Here is a 15,678-nt window from a genome sequence, read left to right as displayed (position 1 = left end):
CCTACGGACTAAAACCCTCCGGTTATATAGACACCGGAGGAGGCTAGGGTTACACAAGGTCGGTTACAAAGGAGGAAATATACATATTCGTATTGCCTAGCTTGCCTACCACGCCAAGTAGAGTCCCATCCGGACACGAGACGAAGTCTTCAATCTTGTGTCTTCATAGTCCAGCAGTCCGGCCAAAGGATATAATCTAGCTGTCCGGAGACCCCCTAATCCAGGACTCCCTCAGTCTCTCTCAAGAAACCCTGCAATCAAATAACAAAGAGTCTCCTGTGTCCCCAACACACCCAATACAATGGTAAATTGTATAGGTGCACTAGTTCGGCGAAGAGATGGTGATACAAGTGCAATATGGATGGTAGATAAAGGTATTTGTAATCTGAAATTATAAAAACAGCAAGGTAACTAATAATAAAAGTGAGCGTAAATAGTATTGAAATGCGTGGAAATAAGGCCTAGGGTTCATACTTTCGCTAGTGTAAGTTCCCTCAACAATACTAACATAATTGGATCACATAACTATCCCTAAACATGCAACAAAGAATCACTCCAAAGTCACTAATAGCGGAGAACGAACGAAGAGATTATGGTAGGGTACGGAACCACCTCAAAGTTATTCTTTCCAATCAATCCCTTGGGATATTCCTATAAGTGTCTGATGTCTACTACACAACCTTCTTCTTGTAGACGTTGTTGGGCCTCCAAGTGCAGAGGTTTGTAGGACAGTAGCAAATTTCCCTCAAGTGGATGACCTAAGGTTTATCAATCCGTAGGAGGCGTAGGATGAAGATGGTCTCTCTCAAGCAACCCTGCAACCAAATAACAAAGAGTCTCTTGTGTCCCCAACACAACCAATACAATGGTAAATTGTATAGGTGCACTAGTTCGGCGAAGAGATGGTGATACAAGTGGTATATGGATAGTAGATAAAGGTATTTGTAATATGAAATTGTAAAAATAGCAAGGTAACTAATGATAAAAGTGAGCGTAAACGGTATTGCAATGATAGTAAACAAGGCCTAGGGTTCATACTTTCACTAGTGTAAGTTCCCTCAACAATACTAACATAATTGGATCATAAAACTATCCCTCAACATGCGACACAGAGTGACTCCAAAGTCACTAATAGCGGAGAACGAACTAAGAGATTATGGTAGGGTACGAAACCACCTCAAAGTTATTCTTTCCAATCAATCTGTTGGGCTATTCCTATAAGTGTCACAAACAGCCCTAGAGTTCATACTAGAATAACACCTTAAGATACAAATCAACCAAAACCCTAATGTCACCTAGATACTCCAATGTCACCTCAAGTATCCGTGGGTATGATTATACGATATGCATCACACAATCTCAGATTCATCTATTCAACCAACACATCGGACCTCAAAGAGTGACCCAAAGTTCTACCAGAGAATCACGACGAAAACGTGTGCCAACCCCTATGCATAGGTTCATGGGCGGAACCCGCAAGTTTATCACCAAAACATACATCAAGTGAATCACGTGATATCCCATTGTTACCACAGATATCCACGGCAAGACATACATCAAGTGTTCTCAAATCTTTAAAGACTCAATCCGATAAGATTACTTCAAAGGGGAGACTCAATTCATTACAAGAGAGTAGAGGGGGGAAAGAAACATCATAGGATCCAAATATAATAGCAAAGCTCGCGATACATCAAGATCGTATCATCTCAAGAACACAAGAGAGAGATCAAACACATAGCTACTGGTACATACCCTCAGCCCCGAGGGAGAACTACTCCCTCCTCGTCATGGAGAGCACCGGGATGATGAAGATGGCCATCGGAGAGGGATTGCCCCCTCCGGCAGGGTGCCGGAATGGGTCTAGATTGGTTTTCGGTGGCTACGGAGGCTTCTGGCGGCGGAACTCCTGATCTAATCTCTGTTCTGGAAGTTTTAGGATACGTGGGTATATATGGGTGAAAGGAGTACGTCGGTGGACCGAAGGGGGGGGCACGAGGCAGGGGGGCGCGCCCCAGGGGGGTGGGTGCGCCCCCTACCCTCGTGAGCTCCTCCTTCATCTTCTGACGTAGGGTCCAAGTCTATCCAGTAGGTTTCCTTCCAAAAATAACTTCTCTAGTTGATTTCGTTCCGTTTCGACTCTGTTTGATATTCCTTTTCTTCGAAACACTGAAATAGGCATAAAACAGCAAATCTGGGCTGGGCCTCCGGTTAATAGGTTAGTCCCAAAAATAATATAAAAGTGGAAAATAAAGCCCAATATTGCCCAAAACAGTAGATAATATAGCATGAAGCAATCAAAAATTATAGATACGTTGGAGACGTATCAAGCATCCCCAAGCTTAATTCCTGCTCGTCCTCGAGTAGGTAAATGATAAAATGGTAATTTTTGATGTGGAATGCTAGTTGGCATAATTTCAATGTAATTCTTCTTAATTGTGGTATGAATATTCAGATCCATAAGATTCAAGACAAAAGTTCATATTGACATAAAAATAATAATACTTCAAGCATACCAACTAAGCAATTATGTCTTCTCAAAATAACATGGCCAAGGAAAGCTATCCCTACAAAATCATATAGTCTGGCTATGCTCTATCTTCACCACACAAAATATTTAAATCATGCACAACCCCGATGACAAGCCAAGCAATTGTTTCATACTTTTGATGTTCTCAAACTTTTTCAATCTTCACGCAATACATGAGCGTGAGCCATGGATATAGCACTATAGGTGGAATAGAGTGGTGGTTGTGGAGAAGACAAAAAGGGGGAAGATAGTCTCACATCAACTAGGCGTATCAGCCATGCAACGGATGCACTAGAGCTATAAATGTATGAAAGCTCAACAAAAGAAACTAGTGGGTGTGCATCCAACTTGCTTGCTCACGAAGACCTAGGGCATTTTGAGGAAGCCCATCATTGGAATATACAAGCGAAGTTCTATAATGAAAGATTCCCACTAGTATATGAAAGTGGCAACATTGGAGACTCTCTATCATGAAGATCATGGTGCTACTTTGAAGCACAAGTGTGGTAAAAGGATAGTAGCATTGTCCCTTCTCTCTTTTTCTCTCATTTTTTTTATTTTTTATTTGGGCCTTTCTCCTTTTTTATGGCCTCTTTTTTTCTTTTTTTTATTTGGGCTTCTTTGGCCTCTTTTCTTTTTTTTATTTGGGCTTCTTTGGCCTCTTTTATTTATTTTTCGTCCGGAGTCTCATCCCGACTTGTGGGGGAATCATAGTCTCCATCATCCTTTCCTCACTGGGACAATGCTCTAATAATGATGATCATCACACTTTTATTTTTCTTACAACTCAAGAATTACAACTCAATACTTAGGATAAGATATGACTCTATATGAATGCCTCCGGCGGTGTACCGGGATGTGCAATGATGCATGAGTGACATGTATGAAAGAATTTGTGAACGGTGGCTTTGCCACAAATACGATGTCAACTACATGATCATGCAAAGCAATATGACAATGATGAAGCGTGTCATAATAAATAGAACGGTGGAAAGTTGCATGGCAATATATCTCGGAATGGCTATGGAAATGCCATAATAGGTAGGTATGGTGGCTGTTTTGAGGAAGGTATATGGTGGGTGTATGGTATCGGTGAAAGTTGCGCGGTACTAGAGAGGCTAGCAATGGTGGAAGGATGAGAGTGCGTATAATCCATGGACTCAACATTAGTCATAAAGAACTCACATACTTATTGCAAAAATCTATTAGTTATCGAAACAAAGTACTACGCGCATGCTCCTAGGGGGATAGATTGGTAGAAAAAAACCATCGCTCGTCCCCGACCGCCACTCATAAGGAAGGCAATCAATAAATAAATCATGCTCCGACTTCATCACATAACGGTTCACCATACGTGCATGCTACGGGAATCACAAACTTCAACACAAGTATTTCTCAAATTCACAACTACTCAACTAGCATGACTCTAATATCACCATCTCCATATCTCAAAACAATTATCAAGTATCAAACTTCTCATAGTATTCAACACACTCATAAGAGAATTTTATTATTCTTGAATACCTAGCATATTAGGATTTTAAGCAAATTACCATGCTATTTAAGACTCTCAAAATAATCTAAGTGAAGCATGAGAGTTCATCTATTTCTATAAAATAAAACCACCACCGTGATCTAAAAGGATATAAGTGAAGCACTAGAGCAAATGACAAACTACTCCGAAAGATATAAGTGAAGATCAATGAGTAGTCGAATAATTATGCAACTATGTGAAGACTCTCTAACATTTAATAATTTAAGATCTTGGTATTTTATTCAAACAGCAAGCAAAGCAAAATAAAATGACATCTAAGAATAGCAAACATCATGTGAAGAAGCAAAAACTTAGGATCAACCGATACTAACCGATAGTTGTTGAAGAAGAAAGGTGGGATGCCAACCGGGGCATCCCCAAGCTTAGACTCTTGAGAATTCTTGAAATATTATCTTGGGATGCCTTGGGCATCCCCAAGCTTGAGCTTTTGTGTCTCCTTAATTCCTCTCATATCATGGTCTCCCTAAATCTCAAAAGCTTCATCCACACAAAACTCAACAAGGACTCGTGAGATAAGTTAGTATAAACCATTGCAAAAACCTTATCATACTCTAGTGTAGAAAATCACTAAAATTATTATTCAACATTGCATACTAAATGCCTCTGCATATTTAATAGTCCTATCCTCAAATAGAATCATTAAAGAAGCAAACATATGCAAACAATGCAAACATAACAGCAATCTGCCTAAACAGGATAGTCTGTAAAGAATGCTGCAACATCCATACTTCCCTAGCTCCAAAAATTATGAATGAAAATTCCCACTGTAGTAAATTTATCAGATATTAATATGCAAAAGGTTTCAACATTTTATCATATTCTGACTTTTCTAGGGAATTATTGCAACAGCGGTAAACTTTCTGTTTTCAAACAGCAACATGTATACTTGTAACATAGGCATAGTAAAGGCTATCAATGCCACTTTTATTGAAATAAAAGATGAAAAACATTGTTCTAAATAAAAGCAAGCAAATCCTAACAAAATAAATTGACGCTCCAAGCAAAACACATATCATGTGGCGAATAAAAATATAGCTCCAAGTAAAGTTACCGATGAACGAAGACGAAAGAGGGGATGCCTTCCGGGGTATCCCCAGGCTTAGGCTCTTGGTTATCCTTGAATATTACCATGGGGTTCCATGGGCATCCCCAAGATTAGGCTCTTGCCACTCCTTATTCCATAGTCCATCGAATCCTTACCCAAAACTTGAAAACTTCACAACACAAAACTTAACAGAAAACTCGTAAGCTCCGTTAGTATAAGCAAACAAAAGACCACTTCAAGGTACTGTAATGAACTCATTATTTATTTAAATTGGTGTTAAACCTACTTTATTCCAACTTATCCATGGTTTATAAAGTATTTTACTAGCCATAGATTCATCAAAATAAGCAAACAACACACAAAAAACAGAATCTGTCAAAAACAGAACAGTCTGTAGTAATCTGTATCAAACGTATACTTATGGAACCCATAAAATTCTCAAATAAATATCTGGACCTGATGAATTTATCTATTAATCATTTGAAAAAATAATTAACTAAATAGCACCCTCCAAATAAAAATGGCATCAATTCTCGTGAGCGCTAAAGTTTCTGTTTTTTACAGCATGATCAACAAGACTTTCCCCAAGTCTTCCCAAAGGTTCTACTTGGCACAAACACTAATTAAAAGCATAAAACCACATATAAACATAGGCTAGATGAATTATTTATTACTAAACAGGAACAAAAATCAAGGAACAAAATTGAAGTTGGGTTGCCTCCCAACAAGCACTATCGTTTAACGCCCCTAGCTAGGCATGATGATTTCAATGATGCTCACATAAAGGATAAGAATTGTAACATAAAGAGAGCATAATGAAGAATATGACTAGCACATTTAAGCCTAACCTACTTCCTATTCATAGGGATTTTGTGAGAAAACAACTTGTGGGAACAATAATCAACTAGCATAGGAAGGCAAAACAAGCATAACTTCAAAACTTTAAGCACATAGAGAGGAAACTTGATATTATTGAATTCCTACAAGCATATATTACTCCCTCATAATAATTTTCAGTAGCATCATGAATGAATTCAACAATATAACCTTCACATAAAGAATTCTTTTCATGATCTACAAGCATAGAATTTTTATTACTCTCCACATAAGCAAACTTCTTCTCATGAATAATAGTGGGAGCAAACTTGACAAAATAACTATCATGTGATTGAAAATTAAGATCAAGATGACAAGTTTCATGGTTATCATTATTATTTAAAGCATACGTGCCATCACAATAATCATCATAGATAGGAGGCATGCTTTCATCACAATAAATTTGCTCATCAAAACTTGGGGGACAAAAAATATCATCTTCATAAAGCATAGCTTCCCCAAGCTTGTGGCTTTGCATATCATTAGCATCATGGATATTCAAGGAATTCATACTAACAACATTGCAATCATGCTCATCATTCAAATATTTAGTGCCAAACATTTTATAGAGTTCTTCTTCTAGCACTTGAGCACAATTATCCTTTCCATCATACTCGCGAAAGATATTAAAAAAGTGAAGCGTATGAGACAAACTGAATTACATTTTTTGTAATTTTCTTTTATAAACTAAACTAGTGATAAAACAAGAAACTAAAAGACTCGATTGCAAGATCTAAAGATATACCTTCAAGCACTCACCTCCCCGGCAACGGCGCCAGAAAAGAGCTTGATGTCTACTACACAACCTTCTTCTTGTAGACGTTGTTGGGCCTCCAAGTGCAGAGGTTTGTAGGACAGTAGCAAATTTCCCTCAAGTGGATGACCTAAGGTTTATCAATCCGTAGGAGTCGTAGGATGAAGATGGTCTCTCTCAAGCAACCCTGCAACCAAATAACAAAGAGTCTCTTCTGTCCCCAACACACCCAATACAGTGGTAAATTGTATAGGTGCACTAGTTCGGCGAAGAGATGGTGATACAAGTGCAATATGGATGGTAGATAAAGGTATTTGTAATATGAAATTATAAAAACAGCAAGGTAACTAATAATAAAAGTGGGCGTAAACGGTATTGCAATGCGTGGAAATAAGGCCTAGGGTTCATACTTTCGCTAGTGTAAGTTCCCTCAACAATACTAACATAATTGGATCACATAACTATCCCTAAACATGCAACAAAGAGTCACTCCAAAGTCACTAATAGCGGAGAACGAACGAAGAGATTATGGTAGGGTACGAAACCACCTCAAAGTTATTCTTTCCAATCAATCCGTTGGGCTATTCCTATAAGTGTCACAAACAGACCTAGAGTTCGTACTAGAATAACACCTTAAGATACAAATCAACCAAAACCCTAATGTCACCTAGATATTCCAATGTCACCTCAAGTATCTGTGGGTATGATTATACGCTATGCATCACACAATCTCAGATTCATCTATTCAACCAACACATAGGACCTCAAAGAGTGCCCCAAAGTTCTACCAGAGAATCACGAGGAAAATGTGTGCCAACCCCTATGCATAGGTTCATGGGCGGAACCCGCAAGTTGATCACCAAAACATACATCAAGTGAGTCACGTGATATCCCATTGTCACCACAGATATCCACGGCAAGACATACATCAAGTGTTCTCAAATCTTTAAAGACTCAATCCAATAAGATTACTTCAAAGGGGAAACTCAATTCATTACAAGAGAGTAGAGGGGGGAAAGAAACATCATAGGATCCAAATATAATAGCAAAGCTCGCGATACATCAAGATCGTATCATCTCAAGAACACGAGAGAGAAAGAGAGATCAAACACATAGCTACTGGTTCATACCCTCAGCCCCGAGGGAGAACTACTCCCTCCTCGTCATGGAGAGCACCGGGATGATGAAGATGGCCACCGGAGAGGGATTTCCCCCTCCGGCAGGGTGCCGGAACGGGTCTAGATTGGTTTTCGGTGGCTACGGAGGCTTCTGGCAGCGGAACTCCCGATCTAATCTATGTCTGGAAGTTTTAGGATACGTGGGTATATATGGGTTAAAGGAGTACGTCGGTGGACCGAAGGGGGGGGGCATGAGGCAGGGGGCGCGCCCCAGGGGGGTGGGCACGCCCCCTACCGTCGTGAGCTCCTCCTTCATCTTCTGACGTAGGGTCCAAGTCTATCTGGTAGGTTTCCTTCCAAAAATAACTTCTCCAGTTGATTTCGTTCCGTTTCGACTCCGTTTGATATTCCTTTTCTTCGAAACACTAAAATAGGCATAAAACAGCAAATCTGGGCTGGGCCTCCGGTTAATAGGTTAGTCCCAAAAATAATATAAAAGTGGAAAATAAAGCCCAATATTGCCCAAAATAGTAGATAATATAGCATGGAGCAATCAAAAATTATAGATACGTTGGAGACGTATCAGTGTCACAAACAGCCCTAGAGTTTGTACTAGAATAACACCTTAAGACACAAATCAATCAAAACCCTAATCTCACCTAGATACTCCAATGTCACCTCAAGTATCCGTGGGTATGATTATACGATATGCATCACACAATCTCAGATTCATCTATTCAACCAACACAAAGGACCCCAAAGAGTGCCCCAAAGTTTTGCCGGAGAATCACGACGAAAACGTGTGCCAAACCCTATGCATAGGTTCATGGGCGGAACCCGCAAGTTGATCACCAAAACATACATCAAGTGAATCACGTGATATGCCATTGTCACCACAGATATCCACGGCAAGACATACATCAAGTGTTCTAAAATCTTTAAAGACTCAATCCGATAAGATAACTTCAAAGGGGAAACTCAATTCATTACAAGAGAGTAGAGGGGGGAAGAAACATCATAGGATCCAAATATAATAGCAAAGCTCGCGATACATCAAGATCGTATCACCTCAAGAACACGAGAGAGAGATCAAACACATAGCTACTGGTACATACCCTCAGCCCCGAGGGAGAACTACTCCCTCCTCATCATGGAGAGCACCGGGATGATGAAGATGGCCACCGGAGAAGGATTGCCCCCTCTGGCAGGGTGCCGAATCGGGTCTAGATTGGTTTTCGGTGGCTACGGAGGCTTCTGGCGGCGGAACTCCCGATCTATTGTGCTCTCGGATGTTTTTAGGGTATATGGAGATATACAGGCGGAAGAAGTACGTCAGGGGGGCCACGAGGGGATCACGAGGGTGGAGGGCGCGCCCAGGGGGTGGGCGCGCCCCCTGCCTCGTGACCTCCTCGCAGATCCCCCGACGTGCACTCCAAGTCTTCTGCGCTTCTTTCCTTCCAAAAATGAGTTCCGTGAAGTTTCAGGTCAATTGGACTCCGTTTGATTTTCCTTTTCTTCGAAACCCTAAAACAGGGTAAAAACAGAAACTGGCACTGGGCTCTGGGTTAATAGGTTAGTCCCAAAAATGGTATAAAAGTGTATAATAAAGCCCATAAACATTCAAAACAGTAGATAATATAGCATGGAGCAATCAAAAATTATAGATACGTTGGAGACGTATCACGCACCAGCATCACTTGGATTACGTCGACGAGCTTGATGTCTTTATCCATCATGCTTTGAATGCGTGTTTGCAGCGCAATCAGCTCGTCTGACGAACACCAGTTCAGGTTCTTCTCGACCCAGGAGGTGAGTCGCGCGGGAGCACCGAAGTTGAATTCGGCAGCCGCGACCCAGGTGGCATCACGGGGTTCGGTGATGTAGAACCATTATTTCTGCCATTCCTTGACAGACTCCACGAATGTGCCTTTTGGCCAAGAGACATTGGTGAGCTTCCTCACCATGGCGCCTTCGCACTCTGCGTGCTGGCCATCCACCACCTTCAGCTTCACATGGAAGATTTTGAGCCACAACCCGAAGTGGGGTTGGATGCGTAGGAAGGCCTCGCACACGACGATGAACGCCAAGATATTGAGGAAGGAGTTCGGGAATAGGTCATGGAAGTCTATCCCGTAGTAGAACATTAGCCCGCGGACGAAGGGGTGGAGTGGAAACCCTAGCCCGCGAAGGAAATGGGGGACGAATACTACCCTCTCGTTGGGCTTCGGCGTGGGAATGATTTGTCCCTGGGCTGGAAGACGGTGGGAGATTTCCTTCGCCAAGTACCCAGCCGCCCGAAGCTCGGTAATATCCTCCTTGACGAAGGAGGCCATCCACTTGCCTTCACCGCCGGATCCGGACATGGTTGAGTGCTTGCTCGAATGTGAAACAGATGGGAACTTGGGCGCTGGAGCTCAAGAGTGGAAAGGCAGAGGAAGAGAGAAGGCGTGGGAAGAAGAAAGGGGATTCTTATCTCCTTTTAAAGGCAGTGAATATTGAACGCCTCCCCACTCGCCTTAAAATTCGCCTACTCCCAAGGGTTGTGTAAACGGCACGGTTGGGTTACCCACGCCCGTATTGATGAGAATCCCGCAATAAGGGGACACGATCTATGCTTCGACAAGACGCGCCAATGGCGGCCGCGTCTCGAAACATGGAGCGGCAGACGAAAAACGGTTTGAAATTGTGACCGGTCAGACGAGATGTCGTGTTGCAAAAAGTTGTCGGCGGATTGGACTCGTGGATTATTATATTCTCTCTGCGTTTGTGTGTGGTGTGTGTGTGTGTGTTACAGGTCCGGACACGATCAATACGTCCGAAGACTATCTTGGAGTTCGGAAGGAGGAACCCGCCTTGCAATACCGAAGACAGATCTACGTGCCGGATACCTTGTCATTGACGCCAGGTTCAGGGGCTACTGAGGGAGTCCTGGACTAAGGGGTCCTCGCGCGTTCGGCCTATTAGCCATGGGCCGGATTGATGGGCTGTGAAGACACGAAGACCGAAGACTGTACCCGTGTCCGTATGGGACTCTCCTTGGCGTGGAGGGCAAGCTTGGCGACCGAACATGTAGATTCCTTTCTTTGTAACCGGCCTTGTGTAACCCTAGATCCTCCCGGTGTCTATATAAACCGAAGGACTTAGTCCGAAGGGAGAGATACATTATCATAGTCATACAGGCTAGACTTGTAGGGTTTAGCCATTACGATCTCGTGATAGATCAACTCTTATAATACTCATATTCATCAAGATCAATCAAGCAAGACGTAGGGTATTACCTCCATAGAGAGGGCCCGAGACGCACAGTGTGTCCCTTGTCTCCTGTTACCATCGACCTTAGACGCACAGTTCGGGACCGCCTACCCGAGATCCGCCGGTTTTGACACCGACAACCATCCCCACGACGCAGGAGAGAGGGAGGCCCCCGCCATCGTCGTCGGCCCCAGGTTATAGGTCGCCGGCGTCCTTCGAAGGCGACGGAGGGAGGGGGAGGGAAGGAAGAAGAGCCCCCGACGGCTAGGGTTTTGCCCCGCTTGAGTCGCTCGAGCAGGGGCGACGCGGGAGGGGGGAGGGGCAAGAGTGTTGTGCAAGGGACAAGAAGGACTAATAAATTAGGACGAGGGCAAAAGTACTTCGGGATACCCTCCCGAAGAACCCCAACAATAATTCTGCAGCTGAAGAATCCAGATAAAAATTCTGCACCATTCCTTTTTTACCTGGAATTCTTACTATACTACTCCCTTCATTTCTAAATATAAGTCTTTTAGACATTTCAAATGGACAACAGCATACGGATGTATTTAGACATATTTTAGAGTATAGATTCACTCATTTTGCTCTGTATGTAGTCACTTGTTGGAATCTTTAGAAAAACTTATATTTGGGAATGGAGGGAGTACAAGTCTCAGTTAGTAGTGGTGCAACATTTTCCCTCCATGTGAGGCATGTATTTTCAAGATATCAGATGCGGTATCTCGTTGGTTGGCCACACGCGTAAACTGGAGCTGGTAGCGCAGTGCACACGCTAGCAAGTGCAGTGGGGCGGCACCCGGGCGGCCTCGCCGTTCAGACTCGTTCACGTGTTTTCAGTAAGTTGTACGTACTGTACTACCATATGAAAAACTAGGATATCTGTTATCTTTTCTCCTGTGTTAACTCGTGGCCACGGAGTGATGGGCTGCTGTTATGGCTAACCCAACCACTAAAAAAAGAGATAATAACCACCAGTACTAATTCGGTCACCAACACGAAGATGACGGGTAAGGAGTGCAATGAAAAAGGGAAAAGAGAGGAGCGAATGTGTGAGCAGCGAGGGAGGCCAGGAGAAACCGCCCGTGATAGGGAGGGCCCACCGACAGGCAGAGGCGCCAACGTACGGCAGCACGCCCGCTTTTGTCCAGTGGGTTGGTGTGCCTTCCTTTTGCATTTACAACGAACCGAAGATGGAATGCAACACGAATGGATAGGAGCGTGTGCCCTGTGCATTCGAGTGCCAGTTACCATATGCCAAAGCAAAGCAACGCAACGCCAGATACCCATCCACTCCACACGCTGGTGGTGGTGGTGGTAGTGATCCGTCCACTGCTACTCTACGCTGGCTGTTCCGTTCCGGGGCTTCCTGTTTCCCCTTTTGACCGGAGATGAGGCAGGCAGGCAGGCAGGCGTGCACAGCGCGGACGAGACTGGGCAGTGCCGCTGGCCCCACGATTCCCAGACGATTCTTTTCTTCCCCCCGACGGAGGTGTGGGTGGGTGGGCCCGCCCTCGTCATGTCACATCGGCTGTGCGTTCCGCGCGGACGCGGAGCCTACGCGGACTCGCCGTCAATTTCTGGCGGGAAATAGTATTTACTTTGGCGCCCTCGCTTCAACTTTCAACCCCCCTACTCTTCTGCTGCTAGTTTTCTCCGAACGCCGTTTTCCGAAACACTCACGATCAGCTGTTGCTTGTACTACGTGCTGATGCACTGAGAGAAAACGGCGACCATTTTCCCAATATATAAATCTTTCTAGTATTTTGTTCACATCCAGGTAAACTGGGTCAAATTTAAGCACGGCGGGGGCATCCGTGGGCATTTCTGGAACGCGCGCGCGATCGCCACGAAAACGATGGGGACGGACGCATCATCAGTTCAGCATGGCAGCAATGCAACGGCGCTCCGGTAGGTGACAAAGGGGATCACGTCGTCGTCGGACCCGTCTGCTTCGAGGAGCGTGAAATTTGCCTACAAATACTACTAAAAATATCGCCTCGAGAAGCTTCCTGCCAGCTAACGTCCAGCCCAGCGCGATCCGTTCGACCTACTCCATTGTTAGGAAATACGTATCGGAATAATAGCCCACGATGTGGATGTGTTCCCCTTTTTCCTTTTTGCTTGTTCTACCTTGACTGAAAATGAAATGAGATGGTTCCTCAAGCAACCGTGATCGAGCACAAAAGACGTGAACACGGATACAAGTTTGGTCGCCAGGCGTCCAAGCCAAACATGAATTTCTCGAGCTAAAACTATAAACTATCGATTGCAAGTCTGAAACACAGTATCTGCGCATGTAGTACTAAAGAATTACAGTCACGTTCACTACCACTAGTTCCATTTCGCAGACTGACATTTCAAGAATTTCACAAGACAAAAACGTATGATTTTCATGAATTTACAAGACAAAACAACCATTAACAACAAAATAATATTCCACATTACATGATTTTTGACGAGCTAATTTTACATGACAAGACTCCCACTGTTACAATCTGCAGAGCAGCGGAAGGAACAGCACCTAGCTAGAACCATGGACACAAGACTTCACCGGCCGGAGTCACTGACCAGTGACCGACCACCGGAGACGCCGGGCACAAAAACGCCGGCTTATAGTCATCCGGGACGGACTAACCAAACCCTACCACAAGAGAACAAATAATAGATCTACACAATGAACAAGGATTAGAGACTTAGAGCTAATCCGCTAAAAGCCCGTGCAGAATGTCTAAAATGCCATCTGCATCGCGGCGACCCATTAACCTAACATCATGACACGCTAAAGACAGTAGTAGTAGCTGACGAACACAAACTGGGTGCTAATTGGCGGCGAGAAGCGAGTCCCAGTCGATCTCGTACGACGGGTACTTGGTGAGGGCGAAGCAGGCTGCCTCATCCCATGGCGCCTCGCTGAAGTCGAGCTGCTGCATCTCTGGAACCTCTGCTGCGGTGGTGGTGGCGGGTGACGGTGACGACTCCGCGGACTCCAGCGAGGACGACGCCTCGTCGGAGGACGGCGAGGAGCAGTTGCTGGTGGGGGTGGACGACGTGGCTGCGGCGGTGGACGCGGAGACGGAGGCGGACTTCTTGGCGTTCTTGGAGGCGGTGATGTTCTGGCAGAGGGTCTGGAGCTTGGCGTCAACGGAGGCATGGAGCGGGCCGCGGGAGGCAGCGTTGTCGGGGAAGTTGAGGCGCGCTGCGTCGCCGCGGAGGCGGTAGGCTGCCTGGTCGTAGGCGAGGGCCGCCTCCTCGGCGGTGTCGAAGGTGCCGAGCCAGAGGCGGGTGCGGTTGCGGGGGAGGCGGATCTCCGCCACCCACTTGCCCCAGTGGCGCTGCCGCACGCCACGGTAGAGCTTCTGCGGCCGCGGCGGGGTCGCCGCTGCCACCGAAGCAGGCTTCATGGGCTGGGGCCGCGGGCCGAGGTGGCCCGGCTGGCCGGTCTGGCGCTGGAGGTGGAGGCGTGCCTGGATGTAGTGCATCTGGGCCGGGCTGAGCTCGGTCTGGGCCTGTGCCTGCACCCCGTACGGGTACCCACTGTAGGCAGCGTGGGGGAAGGAGAATGGCGAGGTGGGACTAAGGTGGGAGTGGAGTGGAGGGGGGGCAGAGGCTTCTCGGATAAAAGGCTCGAGTGCTCTCACCAGATCCTCCCCGGACAGATCTATAGCGGCAGCCATCTAAGGAGCTAGGAAGAACTCTTTTTTTGGATTTTTGTTTTTTGGAAAGATGAACAAGAAAGAAATCTGCCTGGTTTCCAAACCAAAACCTAGAACAGGCAGAGAAAATCAACAACAGCCACGGCAAAAAGAGATGGCGTTGGTGGTAGATCTAGACACAACGAGCAAGGAGGTGTGGAAAAAGAACCTCGCCTGGCCGATTACTACAACTAAAAGAGAAGAAAAACGAACAGATCTGGAGCCCCTGGATCTAAAACGTCCTGGAGACCTCGCTGCCTGCCGAGTGAACAAGGAGACGAACAGGGGAGGGGGGGAGAGGGCTTGGGATTCAAAGAACTTTACCTTGAAGACGCAAGAACTCGCTCGGATCTATTCTTACCTCGCTCGAACTCACGTGAGTGGTTTGTGGTTGCTGGGATTGGGGCTTTTTCGGTGGCTGGTGGCTTGGTGGAAGGTGTGTGGACGAAGGTCGGAGTGGGCGAAATGGAGGCGGGGAGGAGGACTGGAGGGCCAAGCAGCTCCTTTATAGCGCGGGCGGCCCCTGGGCAGCCCGCAACTTCGTGACCCATGGTTTATCCTCTCCCGATTAATTATTGCCCCTTTTCCATCCTCTCGCGGTTGTTTAGGGCTGTGATTAGTGGTTTGCTTCGCTCCCACTCCTCCCCCCTCCGCGCGACTGTCATGTGGGACAGCGGGCAGATGCACAGGCAGGCATTAAATGCCCGATCGGATGTGCTGGGGAAAACCGCGTCGAGCAGCGGGGCTCCGCCACTGGGAGGACGCCAGGTGTCCTGCAAACCGACACCTGTGGGGCTGAGGAACCGGGTGTCGCCGGTGTGGCCGCCGTGGCGAGCCTTGGTGGAGGCTTTCTGGTGTC

The 15,678-nt window shown here is 45.6% G+C and overlaps 1 protein-coding gene across 1 annotated transcript; it reads right to left on the bottom strand.

Moving 5' to 3' along the window:
- Nucleotides 1-13,544: 13,544 nt before the first annotated feature.
- Nucleotides 13,545-15,318, bottom strand: LOC125509122 (ethylene-responsive transcription factor RAP2-13-like). Its single transcript, XM_048674008.1, has one exon. The coding sequence runs from the start codon at nucleotides 14,799-14,801 to the stop codon at nucleotides 13,947-13,949; it is 855 nt and encodes a 284-aa protein (XP_048529965.1). The 5' UTR covers nucleotides 14,802-15,318; the 3' UTR covers nucleotides 13,545-13,946.
- Nucleotides 15,319-15,678: the final 360 nt, after the last annotated feature.

Source organism: Triticum urartu, chromosome 5 (assembly GCF_003073215.2).
Source record: "Triticum urartu cultivar G1812 chromosome 5, Tu2.1, whole genome shotgun sequence".
In the NCBI taxonomy this organism is placed as follows: Eukaryota; Viridiplantae; Streptophyta; class Magnoliopsida; order Poales; family Poaceae; genus Triticum; species Triticum urartu.
Note: the sequence above shows the minus strand (reverse complement) of the source record. Positions and strands in the feature narration are given on the sequence as shown.